Genomic DNA, 19,284 nt, shown 5'->3' with positions numbered 1-19,284 from the left:
ACCCTTCCGTCAGCTCCCGGCATTGCTCCCCACCCAGCCCACTGGTCCAGAGAGGCGCTGCTCTTGCCTAGTGCCCCCAAAGCCCCTGTCGAGGTCTGGATATGGAGTGTTCCTCAAAGGTTTGATCCCCAGTACAGCAATGTTCAGAAGTGGGGCTTCTGGGATCCTGGGGGCCCTGACCTCACCCATGGATTAATCCACTGAGGGATTCACAGCCGAGTGGATTATTAGGTGGGAGAACTATAGGAGATGGGGCCTCTCTGCAAAAAGTGGGTCACTGGAGGAATGCCCTGGAAGCCCACTTCTTGTTCCTGACAGCTTCCTTGTGTACTTGCGCTTGCTTGCGCTTGCTCGCACTCTCTCTCTCACTCTCTCTCTCTCTCTCTCTGTCTCTCTCTCTCTCCTGACTGCCATGAACCGCACAGCTTTCTTCCACCATGCCCTTCACCATGATGTTCTGCCTCAAATCAGGCCCAAAGTGATGGGCCAGCAGACTATGGATGGAAACCTCTGAAGCCCTGAACCCAAAGAAGTCTTTCTCCCCTTTAAGTTGTCAGTGTTAGATATTTTGTCACTGCAACAAAAGCTAACTAACACAACCCCTTCCATCTTACTGTTCAAGCATGTGAAACTCCAATTTTCCAGAAAACTCCTAATACATGTTGGGCATATATAAATTATGTAGGCCCAACAGTTTTAAGTAATGTTTTATTGCCTAATTAGTTTCAACACTGTTGGAAGAAAGGGAGAAGGGAGAGGAGGAGGAGGAGGGAGGGAGGGAAAGCACTGACAGCTTGTCCACACACTGCCCATGGATATGGTGCGTGGCCAGAATGTCACCAGAGGAAGGGAGGACAGTGGGGGAATCTCAGGTCCTAATAGGAAGAACTGCAGAGGGAGTCAATAGCACAGGTAAAGATTTACTTAAGGACAACAAAGAAGGTCACACTCAGAGGGAGTGCAGGCAACCCTCACCTCTCAGAAGAGAGGACTAACAGCTCAGGTATGGGCTCTCTGGTGACATGTATGATTTTCACAGGGTGGAGTCTTAAGCGCTCGAGCCATCATTAGATTTTGATGATTTGGAAAATGTTTACAAAATTCCTTGGAAACCAAGTCCCATGGTGACCACCTACCCTTGGAATTCAGAGGCTCCTCTTTGGTCCAACAGTCTAGCCATTAATCACTCGTGGGCATGTTGTATAGGTCCCCAGGTGGGTGACATTTTAATTTATAATATATCCAATATCTTACAAGCATATACTGAATGTTCTGTTGATCTGAAACTGAAGACACAGCTCAACTAACTTGTGTTTTCAGAGGTCTCCATTTTCTCAGGGTCTCTCCCCATGGGCCTGTGTGAGTTTATCTGTCTCAGAGGCCGTACCCGAGGATGGCTTCCCAGCCCATGCAGCAGGATGGAGCAAAAGCTAACCAAACATAATCTCCTGGACCCCTGGTCCCAACCCCTCTGCCCCTCCCTCTCCTGGGTCCACGCCCCTCCCTCACTGAACCTGCTCAACACTCGACCACCTGTAAGCCAGGGACAGGCCCAGGAGGCCAAGCCATCCTCTGGCACCACCTTCCCGCCTCCTCCCCTTCAAGGCCTCCCACACTCCTCAGTGTTGTCCCCCACACTCCTCAAGTCCACCCAGCCCTGCTCCTGAGACTGCTCTGCCCATCCTCAATCCATGATTATCTGTGGGACTCGATGTGACCCTGTCACGACACAGTATCTCCTGGCTCCCCAGCCCCTCCCTGGCTGAGGCCGGCTGTGCCCAGTCCCTGCTATATGAGAATGACCCTCAGACCTCTCCCCAGACCTCAGGACCAGGGCTCCGCCTAGATGGCGCACGAACACGTCAAACTGAGGCGTCCAAGACAGCCCCGCTTCTCTCCCTCCCCCACCCCACCCACATGGCTATGCTCCTGTCTCAACAGAGAACACCCATGTCCACCCAGCTGCCCAGTTAGGGATCCCTGTGTTGCTCTGACCCTTCCCTTTCCTCACTTTTGCACCCAGGGCCAGCACTCAGAGATGATGTGCCTGGTTCCCTCAGATCTTCTACCTCTCTCCACTGCCACTGTCAGCTGCCCCGTGAGGCCCCATCTTCTCTCTGCCCTAACAGCCTCCAAACTCACCCACCTGCCTCAACATCTATCCTCTCCAACCATTTTCCTTGCTGTACTTACCTGTGAACTCCTGAAACACAAACTTGACTAAGAACCTCTTTTCCTTAAAATCTTTCACTGACCCTAACCCTCCAGAATAATAACCACGTTCCTCAGTGTGGCTCAGAACTCTGTTGTAACCTGGCCTCATCCGTCTGCATTCATCTCTGACCTTTCACCTCCTGGAGCCCAATGCCCCAGAATACAGGACTTCTGGTGTCTTGTACAGCAGTAGGTGGCCAATAAAACCTGTGAAGCCAAGTAGAGTGTCGAAAGAGCACCGCTAACAAACAGTCTCTCCAAGGAATGGTGTGAGCTGGGTTTCAAAGGATGGTCACATTTTTACCAAAAGTGAGGGCAACATGGAAAAGCGGCTTCACAGGTATGACGGTACAGGGCCACCTCACACACACAATGTTGTGACGTTGGTCTGAGCTGCAAGCATTCATGAGTGTATGTAAAAGGTAAGACATGTCACTGGGAATACAGGAAATATGCCCCACAGTGATCCTCAGTGAGGTCTAGTCCGATGCCCCTGAGACACAGGACATCCCAGAGTGGCCTGGAATTAGAAGTTTCATTCTGGGTGATAAGCTGTAGCATGACGTGTTTCTCACTGCATTACAATCCTTCCAAAATTCCCCGTCCCCATAAGATGAAATGGCATGTGCTGCCTTTGGTCAATGCCAGGCACCTGCAGCAGAGAGTCATGAGGCCAGGTGCTGGGTCATCCCAGAACCACAAGACCCACCCAACTCCTGACAGCATGGAACATCAGCCCCAGTCATTCCCAGATTTGAGAGTGTGGCTGCAGGACACAAAGAGGAGGCCATTTCAGAAAAGACCACAGAAATGGGACAATAAGTTGAGAAGTTTAACAAATAGTCCCCAGCCTCCTAACCTAAGAAGCTACCCTTGACTGGAAGGGAAGTGAAGTCGTTAAATTAGATTTTTATAAATGAACCTTTGGCAATTTTAATGTCAAGCAGCAATGGTGCCTAAACCCACTTTAAAGCAGCTGTGTGACAGGGCCAGCCACCCTCGGGTGCCTGACTCGCAGGACTTCAGGGTCATTGTGCTCAATATACCTGTGCAGTGGGCTAACCCTGAGGCCCATGCGACAGACAGGGAGAGGTCTCACCACCATCGGCAGCAGGGCACCCTCGTCCTCTGGACCTCCTCAGGGTTCCTCCCACACAGTCACTATCAAACTCCACAACTTCATATGAAACTCCATATGTGAAGAATGGGGAAGCACCCCTTCTCCCTGGGCCCTCCCCACCATCCCCCTGAACCTGGGGCCAGTCCTCTGGGGAACAAGATGCTTCTCTGAAAAGAGACCAGAACAAAAAGACAACTCCCACCCCTCTCCCTCTTAGAGGGAGCCCACAGACATCTCCATTCTTGGCCGCGCATGGAGGCTGGGTAATTACCAGGCGATCTAGCTCAAGCCCCTTGCCCTGCTCACCTTCCACTAAAATGCATGGTACATCATGATCATGAAATGTGCTTATTAATTTTATTCATTTGACACCGCGCTCTTCTGCCCTGAGCTAGATGTTAGGAGAAAATGATAGGGATGGATTGTGCTCCTGTCAGGCTCCCCGAGACTTTCAGAAAACCAAACCATCAAAGGCCATCTGCCACCCACTAGCCAAGCATTCAAGATGACCCCAAAGGTGCCAACAGAATGTCATAGATGCAGATCAACAGGGGAGCAACAGCAAGAGAGCAAGCCAGGCCCAGTGTTCAAGCTCCCCGGAGGCCTCCCAGGAGAGGGACCCCAGGGCCCATCCTCCCACAGGGCGAGCGCTCAGCCTATCTTGATTCACCATCCAACTCATCCAAAGACACTTCGGCTTCTCAAATCAGAAACATTTGTATTAGCTTTCCTAAAAGTTTTATGGCAAAAGCCATACCTAGTGGTTCTACTTTATGGAAAGTTGTACATTCCAACAGGGCTTTGAAGACAGGCAGCAGGTAACCCTCAAACCTTTGTCAAAGAAGATCCCCTCGTTCTTTCACTTTTAAAATGTTTAAAACATTCTGAAAAGTTGGGAAAGTGATGTGGAGCGTTTTCACAGGCCCCTCTGCCTGCACTCAGATCCACACTGACCCACCTGGCACAGCCTGTGTGACTGCAGCGGTTCTCAGTTGGGCTGATTTTACCCACCCTTCCCTCCTCCTGGGATCATCTGGAAATATCTGGAGACATTTCTGATCATCTCCACTGGGGGAAGAGTGGCAGCTGCTACTCCCTGGACTGGGTGGAGGCCAGGGACGTTCAGCCTCCTGTGATGCACAGGAGTCCCACAGCACAGAGCTGCAGGACTGTCTGGCCCCAAATGCCAACAGCCTAGACTAAGAATCCGGGACTCAGGGCTTCTTCAGGACCAGGCCTCTGGGCCTTCCCACCCCAGGACGTAGGATGCTGACCTAATCACATGAGGTGTTTTTTTCTGTGCTGGCTAAGGAGACCAGCACTCTTCTATTTTTATGTATTCTTGATATACATTTTTAATGTACAAGAATAAAGTGTAAACAAAATGAGGAAGTAAAAATAAGATCACCTTAGAATCTCAAACACAGGATGACATTCACCATTAACCCCCTGGTGTCACTCTGCACTTTTTAAGCTCCACCCGTGTGGGAATTTGTCACTGAACTAACAGAAGGGCCAGTCCTGTCGTATGGGACTACTGCGCACAGCACGAGGTGTGGGGCAAAGCAAGTGCTCCACCAAGCGTGTGCTTGGAGGAGGTCTGGTCCTGATTAGTCACCATATCCAAGGACAAGGACTCTGTCACCTCACTTCTTAGAGCTTAAGTTCTAATTGACAAAGCAGAGACAAAACTGTGTGTTCTCCCAGACTTCCAGGGACTCAGAGAGCTAAAAGAATTCACGGATAGGACATTTCTGTGAACTGCAAAGAGCCATACAGCGTACGACAACACGTTTGTAGCATTTATACATGTATGACAACCACCAGGGTCTTTCACAGAGTTTTGGATCCTTGTCATGAAGTGTCACAACTAGAAGCGACTTTGGAAATCAGTGAGCCCAACCCCTTAATTTTTCAGAAGGTGAAAATGACCGTCACTGAAGTCAAATGACTCAGCCACAGCCAAAGCCAGGATACAGCCCTGACTGGCTCTGTCTTCTGACTCCCAAACCAGCACATTCCCAGAGCCCTCCCACTGGCACTGGTCTCCCACCTCTGATTAAGTTCCTAGAGGGAAGAAGCACATCTTACACACAGGATCAGAAGATCTCGGACACAGGAGGTAAATATTTGCTGAATCAGTGAGCAAAGTGTACAAACTAGTGTCTTGACTCACTACATCATAGCCTGCTGGGGCTCGGTTCCGGGAAGCCACCACCCCGACTCCCGTGATGGGGTCCATGGACGTCTCTGGCAAGGCTTCCGAAAGGTCTTTGACTTCAGGCATGGTGGATTGGTCCTGGTTCAAAAAAAGAAAAAGAAAGCACAGAATTCAAACTTAGTGTTTAAGACAAACAATACAAAGTCTCAGCAACCAGAACCCTAATACACGGCAATTGTCCCCAGCCACACGCCACACACCTGAGCTGGCTGACCCTTCACTCAGACCAAGAATTCAATCACCTCTGGCCTCTGCTCTCCTCAAGTGAGCTTTGAAAACTGAGGGCTTGTCCCTGCCTGCTCCCAGGAGGAAATTTCGACTCAAACCCAAAAGCACATCATTCTTAACTCCACCGTCCAGCTGTCTGATTTTGTAACAGACACCAGCAGCTCCACTGAGGATCGCTCAGACGTGGCTATGTCTAACGACAGCCTCTGTTTCTCTCCCTTCTGCTCACTCCTTCTGGAGGTGTAGGCTTCCAAGCGCACTGCCTCTACCGTGCCGTGCCGAGGCTGAGCTCTGCAAACATGCAAGCAGCTTTGCAAATACAGAGAAGTGTTCTGGGCACTGGGCAAAGGCAGAGCATTGAGTTCAGGCTCTATCACATTCTAGCTGGTGACCTAGAGCAAGAAGCCAAACCTCCTGGAGCCTCAATTTTTCTCTACTATAAAATGGAGTCATGATACTTACACTCTGAAAATTGGTGCAAGAACTAAGAGCATCAAAGTAAAAGAAGGGCTTGGAGAGGTCCCTGACATGGAGTGGGCACTTAATAAAAAAGCAGATGAGACTGGCAGAATTGGGGCAACAGACCCAGAGTGACTGGCCAGAAACAAAGGCAGCACCACCCCTAGAGGACTGGCAGATCCCTTTGTTGTGTTTAACCCCAGGTCACGTGGGCACTTACTCAAAGCTAAACACTGACAATGACCCTAATTCTTGCTGGTGAAAGGGAGGGGAAATGGAATTATTCTGCTGCTGCAGACTGCCTCTTGACAGGGCCAGAGGAGACAGGTGTAGCGTGGACAGCACTGTACTCAGGCAGTCCAAGTGGCCAGTGCACCAGAAAGCAAATAAAGAAGGCAACACCTTATGTAAATGAACTTAAGTACTTTTAAAGAAGCAGCAGTGAAAAGAGCAAGTTAAATTCCACCTCCTTCTGTAACAATTAAACTCCACTGACTATAGTTCTGCCAGCTCTCTTAAGGCCAGTTACTACTTCAAAAGAAAACCAAACACCCTGCCTAACTAGGCAGGTAGGAGGAACATTCTTAGCCTGGAATCAGAAAAGGCAGGGCTGAAGGATGTTGGCTCAATGGTAGAGTGCTTGCCTTGCATACACGAAAACCTGGATTGCACCCCCAGTACAGCAGCAGGGAAAAGAAAATCAGAAAGAACAGGGGACCACTAGAAATGACTGCAGGCTGCTAATTAGGAACAGTCAAAATGCTGCATGCAAGTCACACACGCAACCGGTGGAACCCACAGAAAGCTACAGAAACGGACTTGCCAATACATTGATAAAGTTGCCCAAGTCTAGGGCAGGGGTAGAAACCATACTGCATCATTTCCTATTTTCAAATTTCATTTACCAGGCAGGTTTATCTGCATAAAGCACGAAGGTTAGTGCTTCCTGTATCCAGTAGGCATTAAATATTTATTGAGTGGCTATGCATGCAGGCCCCCAATACAGATTTTGAGTTAAATATCTGTAGCTGCCTGATTCAAAACAAGCACTGATCAAACAGTCTGCACTCAAAAAATCGTGTCTTATTGGGAAGGTGAAAACGACGTTGCTGCAGCGTACATGATACTGGTACCTGCTGTCGGTTACCAAAAGTGCTTTGCAAAAGTAACGACTCATTAACAGAATGGAGGAATTCTGCCAGTGCTCACTACCGCACTGAGGATTGATAAAGAGCATGTGGGTACTTGTTTGTTAAGACACTACTGCCTCTACTATCAGAGCGAGGGAAGGTGAAAGAAAAGGGGTGTGTGGGGTGGGGGGCCAAGGTGAGCATACATCAGAGGCCTGGGATTCGCCCGCCCGCTCGCCCCTGTCACCCGCAGCCGCTGCCAACCGCAGGAGGCGGCCTCCCAAGATGCACCGGGCGGCCCAGCAGCCTCCAAGATGGCTGCAGGCGGCCTCCAGCTGGGGCGGACAAAGGAGCCTGAGTGTTCGCGCAGCCCGGCCTGGCCAGCCTGCAGGGCCGCAGACACAGCAGGCCCCTGCCGCACGCCCCCGCCCTTCTCCCCTTCCCCCCCAGTTGCGGTGCCCTGGGGATCAAGGCAGCCTTTGTGCAACAGAGACAAATGGCCGCCCTGGGTGCGGGGCTGCGGCCCACTCGCCGGTGCAGGAAGCCCCACCACAGCCAAGGAGGCTTTTAATGAGAAACGCCCAAGATATCCAAGGCAGAGGCCATCGCTCAAAGCAGCTTGCCCTGAATTACATATTTTCTGACTGCAGATTACTTTTAACAGCGTCTCCACCGTCACTTCAATTGACCTTCCTAACAAAAGGCCATTTATTAACTAGCACTCCACGCTGCCCAAGCTGCTGAGCCTCCAGCCAGAAGGGAGGGCACCGTGCATCCTCTGCAGCCCAGGGTCGCAGGCCAGGCTGCAGCCAGGGGAAAAAGAAGGATGGATGTGAGCCTGCACATGGAATCTGAGGGGTGGGGGACACGGGAGCCTGGGTGTTTAAGACCAATTTTAACCTTCCTGGCAGGATGGGATACTGGAGAAAACACCAAATCCTTAGGCCTACTTGCAGCAGCTCCTCATCCAGTGACACCAAGACTGCACAAAACACGCAGACATACCTCTGCTTTGTTTGTACAGCACTTTGCAAACCTCAAAAAACTTTCCCAGGCTCCTTTTCAGTTGATGCTCACATCACACCTGGGATGTGACCGGGCCATGTTATCTCCCTATTTTACAGGAGAGGAAGCATCCTGAGTTCTCAGACACTGCAGGGATGGCGGCTGCAGAGACATGGCCTCCCTGGTCTGGCCTGCTTTCCATTGCACTGTGCGCAGAGAGCAGCGACCCGCCCAATTGGAAAAGCAGTTTCAACACTAATTATATTTTAAAATGCCAAAGCTCTTCTTTCTCTGGCCATAGCTCAATAAGTCAAGCAAGGGGGAGAAAAGTACAGAAAGATAAAAGTAACATGGGATTAATTTTCCTCACACCTCAGTTTCAAGATTCAACATTCCCCTCATAAATAATTTACAACAATAAAAATGAGCTAAGGCCATGTTTGTGTAGGATGGAGGTAAATTCAGGCCTAATGAGGGAGATCCGAGCACAGCACAGGAGGGAACAGGTTGATGAACGGCCTGGTGCATGCAGGATCGACAGCACACAGGGGCTCCATTACCAGCCACAAGCTGCGGGGCCAACCAGGAGCAGGGGAGCCCACTGGGAAACCTTGCCATCCAGCTGTGGCGCAAGGAGGGTCTCTACAGGGAAAGCAAAAGTGGACCCAGTGTTTTGAACAGCAAGACAGTAGAACTTCAGTGTTAAGCAGGTCTGAATCCAAGTCAGTCCTCAACAAAGGCCAAGGAAAGAAGGAAGGTGGGGCACTGAGGGTCCCATCTGCTCTGCTCCAGATCATAGTGACACTGACCTTGAGCTGTCCTAATTTAGCCTAGGGGTCATCTGGTCTCAATCCCCAACCAACCTCTACCCTGAGTAAGCATACAGCCTCTGCAAAGACATTTGCAAGCTGGGGGCTGCAAAGCTTAGCTCCAGGCAGCTGTTCTGTGTCTAATCAAGAGGTTCTACCCCAAGGCATGAGCGGGTGTGTGCCTGATCATGTGCGCATAGGTGTGGCATGAACTGGGCAAGATGAGGAGGGTTTACCTGATCCACGGTGCACTTTGCCCGGCACACCATGTTTGATGCATACCGTACACTGGCCGGGAGGAACCTGCTGCCCGCTCTTGCTTGCCCTGCTGCCAACAGCGCTGGGAGGCCCTCATGCCAGCATTGCAGCACCTCACCAATGCTGTCATCCCAGGTTCACAGAGAAATGAACTTTAACTATGAAGCTCCTTCACACAGCCGGCACACTGCTCCCTTGTAGCTGATCAAAGAATTACCACAACAGTGTGCTTAATCCCTAAAAGTCAGCAGCAGGGCTTCACTGATGCTGAACATTGTTTCAGAATCAAAGGCCTGCCTCCCGGCCCCAGTCTGGGAGAAAACTAAGCTACTGTATCACAGCTGAAAACTCAGGGGAACTTTGATATCATCTCTGTTTAATTTCCACGGCCATAGTGAGCCTGGGTTTATCTCATTCTATCAACTCCAGTACTGAAATCCAAACCCAACTAACAACACGCAGCCCTCTCTCCACCGAGGCCCTCCCAGCAGCGGGGTGTGGGTTGAGTTTAAAGTGCTTTCGGGGGGCCATGACTGCAGGGGGCAGGGGTGCTGCCTTCAAAGGAGGCATCGGGCCTCCCTGCTGCGCAAGGGAGGCTGGCTCAGAAGCAGGGCCAGCAGCCCGCCAGGGCCAAAGGCATGACCGCACAACTTTTGAGGAGAGTGATTTCAAAGTATTAGGGGGGTAGGTCAAATCGGGCTACTGTAATTGAAATGACAAAACCAGTGGGTTAATTAAGTCCCTACAGAAGGATGAACTTGTGATCAGCTTGCTTGAAATCCAAAGTCAAGGGCACCAAAGACTTAAACTGCCATCCCCTGCGGGGCTGGGGAGGTAAGGGAATGAAAACTTAACTCACCCTGGGGAAGGACACAGAGCAGGGTTCCCACTAGGACTGGGCTGTCCTAGCAAACACTGCTGCCACAGCCAGTGTCCTGGGGAGGTTCTCGGCCCATTTCCCAGCTGCAGCGATGGTCTGCAGGAATCCTCGTCCTCGTCCCCTTTGGTGCCTCAAGAGTACTAGCACCTTTCTCCTGACAGATTCGCAAGAAGGGTCAAGAGGACATGGCATAGCCTCAAAGGAAGGAACCAGTGGCCAGGCTTCACCAACATGCACTGCCACACACACACACACACACACAACCAGGCCACCTCCTTGAGGCAATGGTGCAAAGACCCACTTCCTCAGGAGGCTGCGGACTGAGAGCAGGCGCCTGCAGCAGTGGGCAGGCACCCAGCACTGCCTGCACTCTGACCTGGACAGATGACCTCTTGACCAGCCAGAAGTCAAATCCTTCATACATGCTTTCTGGTTCTCAGGTGGCTTCAGGCCATGGGCTGCTGGGACATTGGGGAACTGAAGTAAATATAATTTTAGGCTCTCTTAGATCACAAAGAATTTTCCAGCTAAGAAACTAACAATTATGAGCACCTCCTCCCATCCCAGCAATATTTGTTCTGTTTCTTCTAATAGAAGAATCTGGTACCTAAACACATCAGTTGAATCTGACCAATGTTTGGATTTATATTAACCATCTTATGATTAGAGTCCATAAACTATGTGAGGCAGGTCCCAGGCTCAGGCTGCATCAGCCCATATAGTGCAACTCTAGATCCCAGAATTCCCTCTCGAAAAGTAAATCCAGGATCAAGTTCGACAGCACTGCCCTGGCCCAAGCCCTGCCCTATACAAGCCCAACTTGACCAAAGCAAGGGAACACGGCTGGAGGGTGCGCCATCCTGTAGAGCATGTGAATCCCTACTCTGACTTGCTCAAGATCACTGCAAATGAGGTAGTCCAGGTCTGACCTGGTGATACCACACTGTCCCCTGGATAGCAGGAAAAAGGAGGACCCCAACAGAAATAGATGCCCTACAAATGAAACCATCCTAGGAGGCCCCAAGGGCAATGGTTCCTGATGTATTTAGTACTGTAAGATAAGTCACACTCCTGTCCTAATGGCCAGTGTCCGCAGAGTAAAAGTTCCATGATGTCAATTCAATTCTAGGCAAATGGGCTGGCTCTCTTCACGTGCATGTCCCAACCACACCTCCAAATGCAGCTGACCTCCATGCACCCACCACATTCCCTGGCACACAGCAGTCCACAGATGTCTAGGGAGAGCAGGGATGGAGGGGGACGAGACTGCATTCAGTAGTAGGAGTCATGAGACTGTAGCACACGTGAGAGTCCCCTGGAGAGGCTGTTAAGACAGACACTCCTAAGCCCCACCCCAGAGACACTGACAGCAGGTCTGGGGGCCTAAGAGGCTGCATTTCTAACAAGCTCCCAGCTGACACTGAAACAGATGGTCCATAGTCCAAAATGTAAGCACCTAAGAGTAGGCACTTTCTAAGTGTTTAATGAATGATGAATGAATAGAATCAACCTGAAGGTGACCTTTCATGGAACAGTCTCGAAATGAGTCCCCCAGTCTTTCCCTCCCATCTTAGGTCAGCTAAGAAGGCACAATTGCTCCCCTACAGACACCCACCCCACCATTCAGAATCTGGGCCAGGTTCCCACCTCCACAGACTTTTACCAACTGCCCAGCCAGACAGGTGCTGAAACACTGAAAGAACAAAAAAATAAAAATAAAAAATAAATAAAATTCACAACCTATCTGCCCCCCTCTGCCATTTCTAAGAGCTGAGCAATGATGCAGACCTATAGGTGCCCCAGTGGTCTGAAGGAAGAGAGTCCCAGGCCTTCCAGCTCAACACCGCTCCCTCCAAGGCCACTTCCTTCTGACCCAGAGGCCTCCTCTGTCTGCTATTAGCACAGCGGGCAGAATAGCAGGCAGAGCTGAGGGGAGGAGGGGGGCAGTCTTTGCAGTTAGATGGACCCAGCTCCAATCCCAGCTGACACCTACCCCTGTATGACCCTTGGCACATCAACCAAACTGGGCTGGAGTTGGTCACCCCCTAAAAAAATAATAGAATAATAGACAAGGTGTTCTCAACAGGGTTACAATGTATAGAAATCATCTAGAATTTGCATCAAAGGACACAATCAATAGACTAAAAAGATAACCCAAGGAATCAGAAAAAGCACTGGCAAATCTTATATCTCGTGAGAGATTACTATCCAGGTCCATGAAGAACTCCTACAGCTCAACGATAAAATCAAACTAACTAAAAATTGGGCAAATGATTGTTAGAAGAAAACATGGGTACAGGCATAGACTTTCTCAATGGGATTCCTAAAGTTCTAGAAATAAAACCCAGAGTTAATCAATGAAATGACATCAAATTAAATTCTTCTGCAAAGCAAAGGATACAATTAGAAGTGTGGAGAGAAGCTACAGAATGGGAGAAAATCTTTGCTGGCTACTCTTCTGACACAGGATTAATATCCAGAACACATAAAGAACTCAAAAAACGTAATGTGAAATAAACAAATAACTCATTTAATAATTGGGCAAATGAACTAAAAAGACATTTCTCAAAAGAAGGAATACAAATGGCCAATAAATATGTGAAAATTTTGTTCAATATCCTTATTAATCAAGGAAATGCAAATCAAAACTACACCTAGCTAGGCACAGTAGCACATGACTATAATTCCAGAGGTTCAGGAGGCTGAGGCAGGAGGATCTGAAGTTCAGAGCCAGCCTCAGCAACTTAGCAAGGACCTAAGCAACTTAGCGAGACCCTGTCTCAAAAAAATAAAAATAAAAAGGACCAGGGATGTGGTTCAGTGGTTAAGTACCCTTATATTCAATACTGAGTACAAAAAAGAAAAAAAAAGAACTACACTACTAAGATTTCATCTCACTCCAGCTAAGAATGGAAGCTATCAAGAATATAAATAATAATAAATGCTGGCAAGTGTGCAGGAACACTTATACACTTATACAATTTATAGTTGTAAATTAGTACAACTACTATGGAGATCGGTATGGAGGTTCATCAAAAGACCAGGCATGGAACCACCATATGACCCAGCTATCCTGCTCCTCAGTATTTACCCAGAAGAATTAAAGTCAGCATACTTCCACAACGCATGCATATCCGTGTTTATAGCAGCACAATTTGCACTAGCCAAGCTCTGGAATCAGCCTAGATACCCATCAACAGATGAAGGGACGCAGAAAACATGATGTATATGCACACTGGAGTTTTATGCAGCCATAAAGAATTTAGATCATCATTTGCAGGAAATAGATGAAACTGGAATGAAATAACAGAAAGTCAAGTATTCTGAGTTCCTCAAAAGACAAGGAATGGCTCTACCATATATCCCAGCTATTCTACTCAGTATTTATCCAAAAGAATTAAAGTCATGACTTTCTCTCATCTATGGATGCTAGAAAGAAAGGGGAGAAAAGAGGCTTTTCCTGCCAACAGAAGGGAAGCCAGTAGAATAGAGGACTGGAGAGAAGCAGGAGAGAAGTGAAAGGGGAAGTACTGGGAAATGGGCCACATTATGTGACAGGCATACATGGGTATCACAATGAATCCCACTATTGTGTATAAGTAAATGAGCCAACTAAAATGGGCAAAGGACTTGAACAAACATTTCCCCCAAAATGATATACAAATGGCCAGTTAGCATATGAAAAGACATTCAACACCTCTAGTCATTATGGAAATGCAAGTTAGGAGCAAAACCACAGGCTCTCACCTCACACCCATCAGGACAGCCACTACCAAAAAATAAAACAAAGCACCAAGAAACTACTGCCAAAGCGGTGGAAAAAATGGGGAAGCTTGTTGACAAACAAAAAGGGTAGCCATCATTTTATGGAAAACAGTGTGCTAGTTCCCCCAAAAAATAAAAAATAAAATTTCCATATAATAGAATTGAAAGTGGGGTCTCAAAGCAATACTGGAACACCTGTGTTCATAGCCAAAACATGGAAGCAACTCGAGCGCCCACCTGTGGAGAGGTGGAGGGACAAAGCCTGGAAGACACATTCAACAGAATATTAGTCAGCCTCTGAAAGGAAGGAAAAAAATCTGACCCAAGCTACGGTATAGGATATTTTGCTAAGTGAAACAAGCCAGTCACAAAAAGTGAAATCTATATGGTCCTGCCTGTTCAGGAAGGCACAGAGTCAGAAACTCAGAGGGACACAGCAGAAGGGTGGCTGCCAAGAGCCAAGGGGAAGGGAAATGGGGAGTTTTAGGGGGTACAGAGCTTCAGTTTTGCAAAATGAAAAAGTTCTAGAGATCGGCTGTTCAACAGTGTGAAATGTACTTACTGCCACTACATTTAAATATAGCTAAGATGCCAAATTTTATGGCGTGTGCATTTAACAATTTTTTATTGTTGTTTTTTTTTTTTTTTAGAGAGAGAGAGAGAGAGAGAATTTTTTAATGATTATTTTTTAGTTTTCGGCGGACACAACATCTTTGTTCGTATGTGGTGCTGAGGATCGAACCCGGGCCGCACGCTTGCCAGGCAAGCACGCTACCGCTTGAGCCACATCCCCAGCCCCTTAACAATTTTTTAGAAAGTATCCAGAACTGTGGTTTTCAAATTTCAGCAAATATAAGTTCAGCCCACGAGTCTGTTAAACTTGCATGTTCCAGGGCTCCTTCCCCAGAGAATCTAATTCAAGAGTCTAGGCCTAAAACCCGGGAATCAACATTGTCATAAACACCCAGGTAACTTGGCTCATTAAGAACCCCTTTATGACTTTCTTCTGAAGGATAAGGGGATGATCTTTTGAAGACTCTGCGCTACTGCTCAGCATCCATGTTTTAAGCAAGTGTGTGCACGTAGATGTATATCTACATACAAAGAGCAAGAGAACAACCTCAGGCAGGTTCCAGCCACAGCAAGGAGGTGGCTCTCCCGTCCTGGGGAACCTGGAGCTATAAGGCCCCTGTGTGCGGCCTGGGCTCCAAGCCCACAGGGCTCTCACATTTCTGCCTGGAGGAGCTCCACATCTTGCCAGAAGCATGTCAAATAAACCAAACACATGTCCACAGGATGTCCCCAACAAGGGAGGTAATGTCACACACACCCCGCAGTGGCCTTGCTTCCCAGGCAGCTGAAGAGAGATCTGACTCAGGCAAGGCCACTGCAAGCAGTGCACACTACACAGGGAAATCACAACTCCCAACAGTGGCCCTGGGAGCAGAAGGCCGAGGAGAGCCCTGAGGCCAGGGATTCACTGGCCAGGAGGGCCTGGGAGAGGGAGAAGAGCCTGGGAGGAGCAGCTCTTTCAAGGAACCCCTCACTGCCTGACTGGCAAAGGAGGCTCTGCTCATTCAGCCACGGCCACCAACCAGTGCCCTCAGCCTGAAGACATCCCAGCCATGAAGTCATTTGTTATCTTCGTAATGGCACCTCCCAAGCTCCACTCCAACACCACCATTACTTTGCAGTGCGGTGAGGACGTCGCTCTTTGGGCATGAAGCAAAGAGCACTTCCAGCCTGCTGCAGCCAGGGCCCCTAGGGTTCCGAAGCAGAGAGGCCACAGAACTCCCTTACCTCTTCCAAGGCCCTCAGAGTTCACATGGCCGAGTTTTGTAACACATACAAAGCCACGACATTCCTGAATTCTTTTGCTGATAGTCCAGTCATTGCCAATAAATTATTTGAGTATTAGACCCATAGAACCGGAACCTACTGCTGGATACTATTTAAATTTCATGAGGACCCCCATCTCTGAAAGGGCCAAGTGCAGTCACGTCCATTAGCTCATTCAAATCTTCCCTTAGGGGTAGATTTTATTTGTAAGTCATATTTACAGTTAAGAAAATAGGAATTCAGAAAAGTTCCCTGACTTCCCTAGGGTCACCTAGGGTCCCAGAGATAGTCTGAAATACAAACCGAAACCCAGTGTTCACTCTACAATACCATTAACTCCTAATGATAAGAATGAAATAATCCGCCCTTCTGGATGGGTGCTCTGGGTCTGGAGCGCACAAACAAAAACACACCACTCTAAAAATAAATAAATAAATGAGCTTCTCTTTGGATCAGTCCATTAACAAACACTTAATAATAACTGCCAACTTTTATTGATTGCTTGTCACATGATAGGTACTGAGCTAAATTTTTCTTGCAATACTTTATGATCCTATAAAAATAAAACACAGACATTAGCCTCACTCTGCAGATGAGGAAACTAGACTCAGAAAGGCTTATTAATTTGCTCAATTACACACAGTAGATAAGAAAGTCAAGACTTAGCCTGAGGTCTAATTCTAAAGCCCTTGCATTTAACCATGATGCAATATTCTAGAAGTGGAGAAGGCCCACCAGCAGTACACAGGCAGGGTATGGAAAATGCCTTTAGCCTACATCAGAGACCTAAAAGCAAAAAGGAAAAGAACAAAAAAATATAGATTACATGATTTTAGGTTCTAAGGAACTGGTCACTGCCACATCAACTGCTCTACATGGGTATTGCCCAGGTCCCTGCAGAAGCCCCATTTCTCAGAGGCTCCACTTAGATATTCTGAGCATGGCACAATTCCTCAAAGCACCCTACAAGATTTCCAGCGAGAAAGGTGTCACCAGCTCTTGTAACTAACCTCTCGAGTACACTAAGATTTTTCAGTTAGTCTGGATCTATGCAGAGCTTATCTTCTAACTTTTCTAAGGCTTTTCTGGTGCAGCTGATAAGATTTGCTAGCCCTGTTAAAATGAGATGAGATCCAGCCAGCTGTCGAGAAATGTACAATGAGATTATACTGAGAAGGAACCACCAGAGACAAAGGCCCCTAAAGAGGAGCTGGCCTGCTGTCTGCTTTTGTGGCTGAAATCCAGGGGCCTCTGGTTCTTGGGTGGGGGCAGGGAGCAGAAGAAGGGGCAACAGCCATTTGCTTTATGCTTTCCTGTGGTCTTCCTCTGTGCCCTGTTGAACAGGCTGTTGGAGGACAGGGGATAGAAGCTGCATCTTTAGTGGAGAGAAAGGCTGATGATTTAGGAACAGTTGTGTGCTGGTAACAAAGAGGACAAAGATGATCCTGGGTCTACCTTGTTCTCCATGCCTGTCTCTTAGGTTCTGATGTTCCCTGGTCCTATGTCCCAGCCCCTGGCCCTGGTGCCTCACTTGCACTGGAGCGACTGCAGGGTGCTTATCAGCATGCCCTTCTGGATGGGTGCTCTGGGTCTGGAGCGCCCAAGCGGGACATCTCACCTCACACACAGGTGCCCTAGGTGTGAATGTTCTCTGCTGCGCCCAGGTCACACAGGCCAACGCCCCAGAATATGCCTAAGGGTCAGGTGCACTCTGGTCTGCACCCACGTGACCGCAGAGAGCCGGACCCCGGGCCTGGAGGGTCAAGCGACTGTGCCCAGCCGATGCCAGGTGGGCCCCTCACCTGCGCCGGGCCCGGGGGTGCTGCTTCCACCCGGTCCCCCAGCTCCCTCCCGCCTCCCGCCGCGAGGCCGGGCCGGGGACGCGAAGCCGCGGCGCGCGCTGGGCCCGGCAGAGGCCGCCCGGTCTGTCCCCGCGGCGGGCCGGGCACGGAGCCCGCAGGCCTCGGCGCGGCCCGGCTCCTCCCGCCCGCCCGCCCCTGGGCCCGCGGCCCGCCCGCCCGCCCCGGGGCAGGCAGAGCCGGCCGGGCCGAGCCTCCGCGGCGCCCGCCCGGCCTCACTTAACTGTTCCCCGTTGGGGCGGCGGCGGCGGCGGCTGCGGCGGCGGCGGGTCCCGGCTCCGTCTCACGCAGAAGCAGCTTCTCATCGCCCGGGCGGCGCGGGAGGGGCCGGGCCCGGGGCCCAGGCGGCGGCAGCCGGCGCCGCAGCTCGAGCGCGAGCCTCACCGGGGGCGCGGCGGCGGCAGGGGCGGGGCGCGGCCTGGCGGCGGCGGCTTCCTCCGCGGGCCGCGGCGGCGGGCCGGGCTCCGGGGGAGGCGCTGGGCGCCCGCGGCTGGCTCCGGCGGGCGGGAGAGCGGAGCCCAGGCGTCCCGAGCCCGCGCCGCCGCCGCCCACCGCGGCCCTCCTGGGCGCCCCGGCGCTCGGGCCCCGCCGCCTCTGGCGTCGGCTGGTCTCCCCGCGCCGAGCCTCTCGGGGCCTCGCCCGGCTGGGCTCGCCTAGGCCTCGCCGCCCCTGGAGCCGTCCTGCTCGGCCGCGGGTTCCAGGCAGCCCCGGGCCGAGTGGCCTCTTCAGGGAGGGACACCCGCCCACCAGCCCTTCAGGCCTCACTGACCCCGGGCAGCCCCTGGCCTCTTCCCACCGCCCCGCTGCCCTAACGCGGGCTCAGCCTGGCCTCCTTGACCCCGATCTCCCAGCGGCTCTCGGCCTCCCTGGTTTGGGGAAATGATTTACCCACACTGGCCGAGAGCTAGGTTTGGGAGGCCGGCCTCAAGGAAGCTCTAGAGCAAGAGGTTTAAGCAGGAGTCCTGCCCCTGCGGTACTTGGAGAAAGGTACAAGCCAGAGGATGGAATGGAGCTGGCTGAGGAGGGGGGCTCCAGAGCTGAACCCTCAGCTAGAGCGGCTGGAAGGAAAACCAGACCAGACCTTTCCCTGCTTAACCAAATATGCCTACAAAGCCCCCGCCAGCAGCCCCAGGCAGAGGGGTGTGTCATTTCAAAGGGTGCTGGCCAGGAAGCTGGCTCATTTGGAGCAGAGGACCATGCAGGAGTGATCAGCATCAATTTGCTAATGCATTTAGTCTCGTTTTCACACATTCTAGGCTTTTCCAAAATAGCTTGATCCTAAAGAGAAGGATGCCAAGCAGAATTGGCTGTCGAGGAAAACATCCTGTGGGGAAGCCACTCAAGTGCACACATTCCAAGCATCTGTATCACTCAGAAATGCCACCGGCTCAGATAGTTTTATAGTAAGTTCTATCACACCATCAAGGGACAGACAACCCTGTGTTATTTAAACTGTTAACCACGGGAGGAGTGGGGGGGGAGAATGAAAAAAGACAA

At 50.4% G+C, this 19,284-nt stretch overlaps 1 protein-coding gene across 5 annotated transcripts in view; it reads right to left on the bottom strand.

Moving 5' to 3' along the window:
* Positions 1–18,155, bottom strand: part of Mvb12b (multivesicular body subunit 12B) — a 165,941-nt gene extending 147,786 nt beyond the window's left edge. For 2 of the 5 annotated variants that reach the window (XM_046451539.2, XM_046451536.2), the window contains exons 1-2: positions 18,012–18,151; positions 5,511–5,633 (exon numbers count right to left, since the gene is read on the bottom strand). In XM_046451539.2, coding sequence (XP_046307495.1) covers positions 5,511–5,633; positions 18,012–18,092 — 204 coding nt within the window. In that variant the 5' untranslated portion in view covers positions 18,093–18,151. Of the gene's footprint in view, positions 1–5,425; positions 5,634–18,011 lie in introns of those variants that run through there. The other 3 variants (XM_058581766.1, XM_058581767.1, XM_058581769.1) reach the window with 3 other exon arrangements.
* Between the last annotated feature and the right edge of the window lie 1,129 nt (positions 18,156–19,284).

Source organism: Marmota monax, unplaced genomic scaffold, assembly GCF_021218885.2.
Source record: "Marmota monax isolate L192 unplaced genomic scaffold, Marmota_monax_Labrador192_F-V1.1 WCK01_AAM20220418_F8-fsc00020, whole genome shotgun sequence".
NCBI classification, from domain to species: domain Eukaryota; kingdom Metazoa; phylum Chordata; class Mammalia; order Rodentia; family Sciuridae; genus Marmota; species Marmota monax.
The sequence above is the reverse complement of the archived record's forward strand: the minus strand, read 5'-3'. Positions and strand labels throughout refer to the sequence as shown.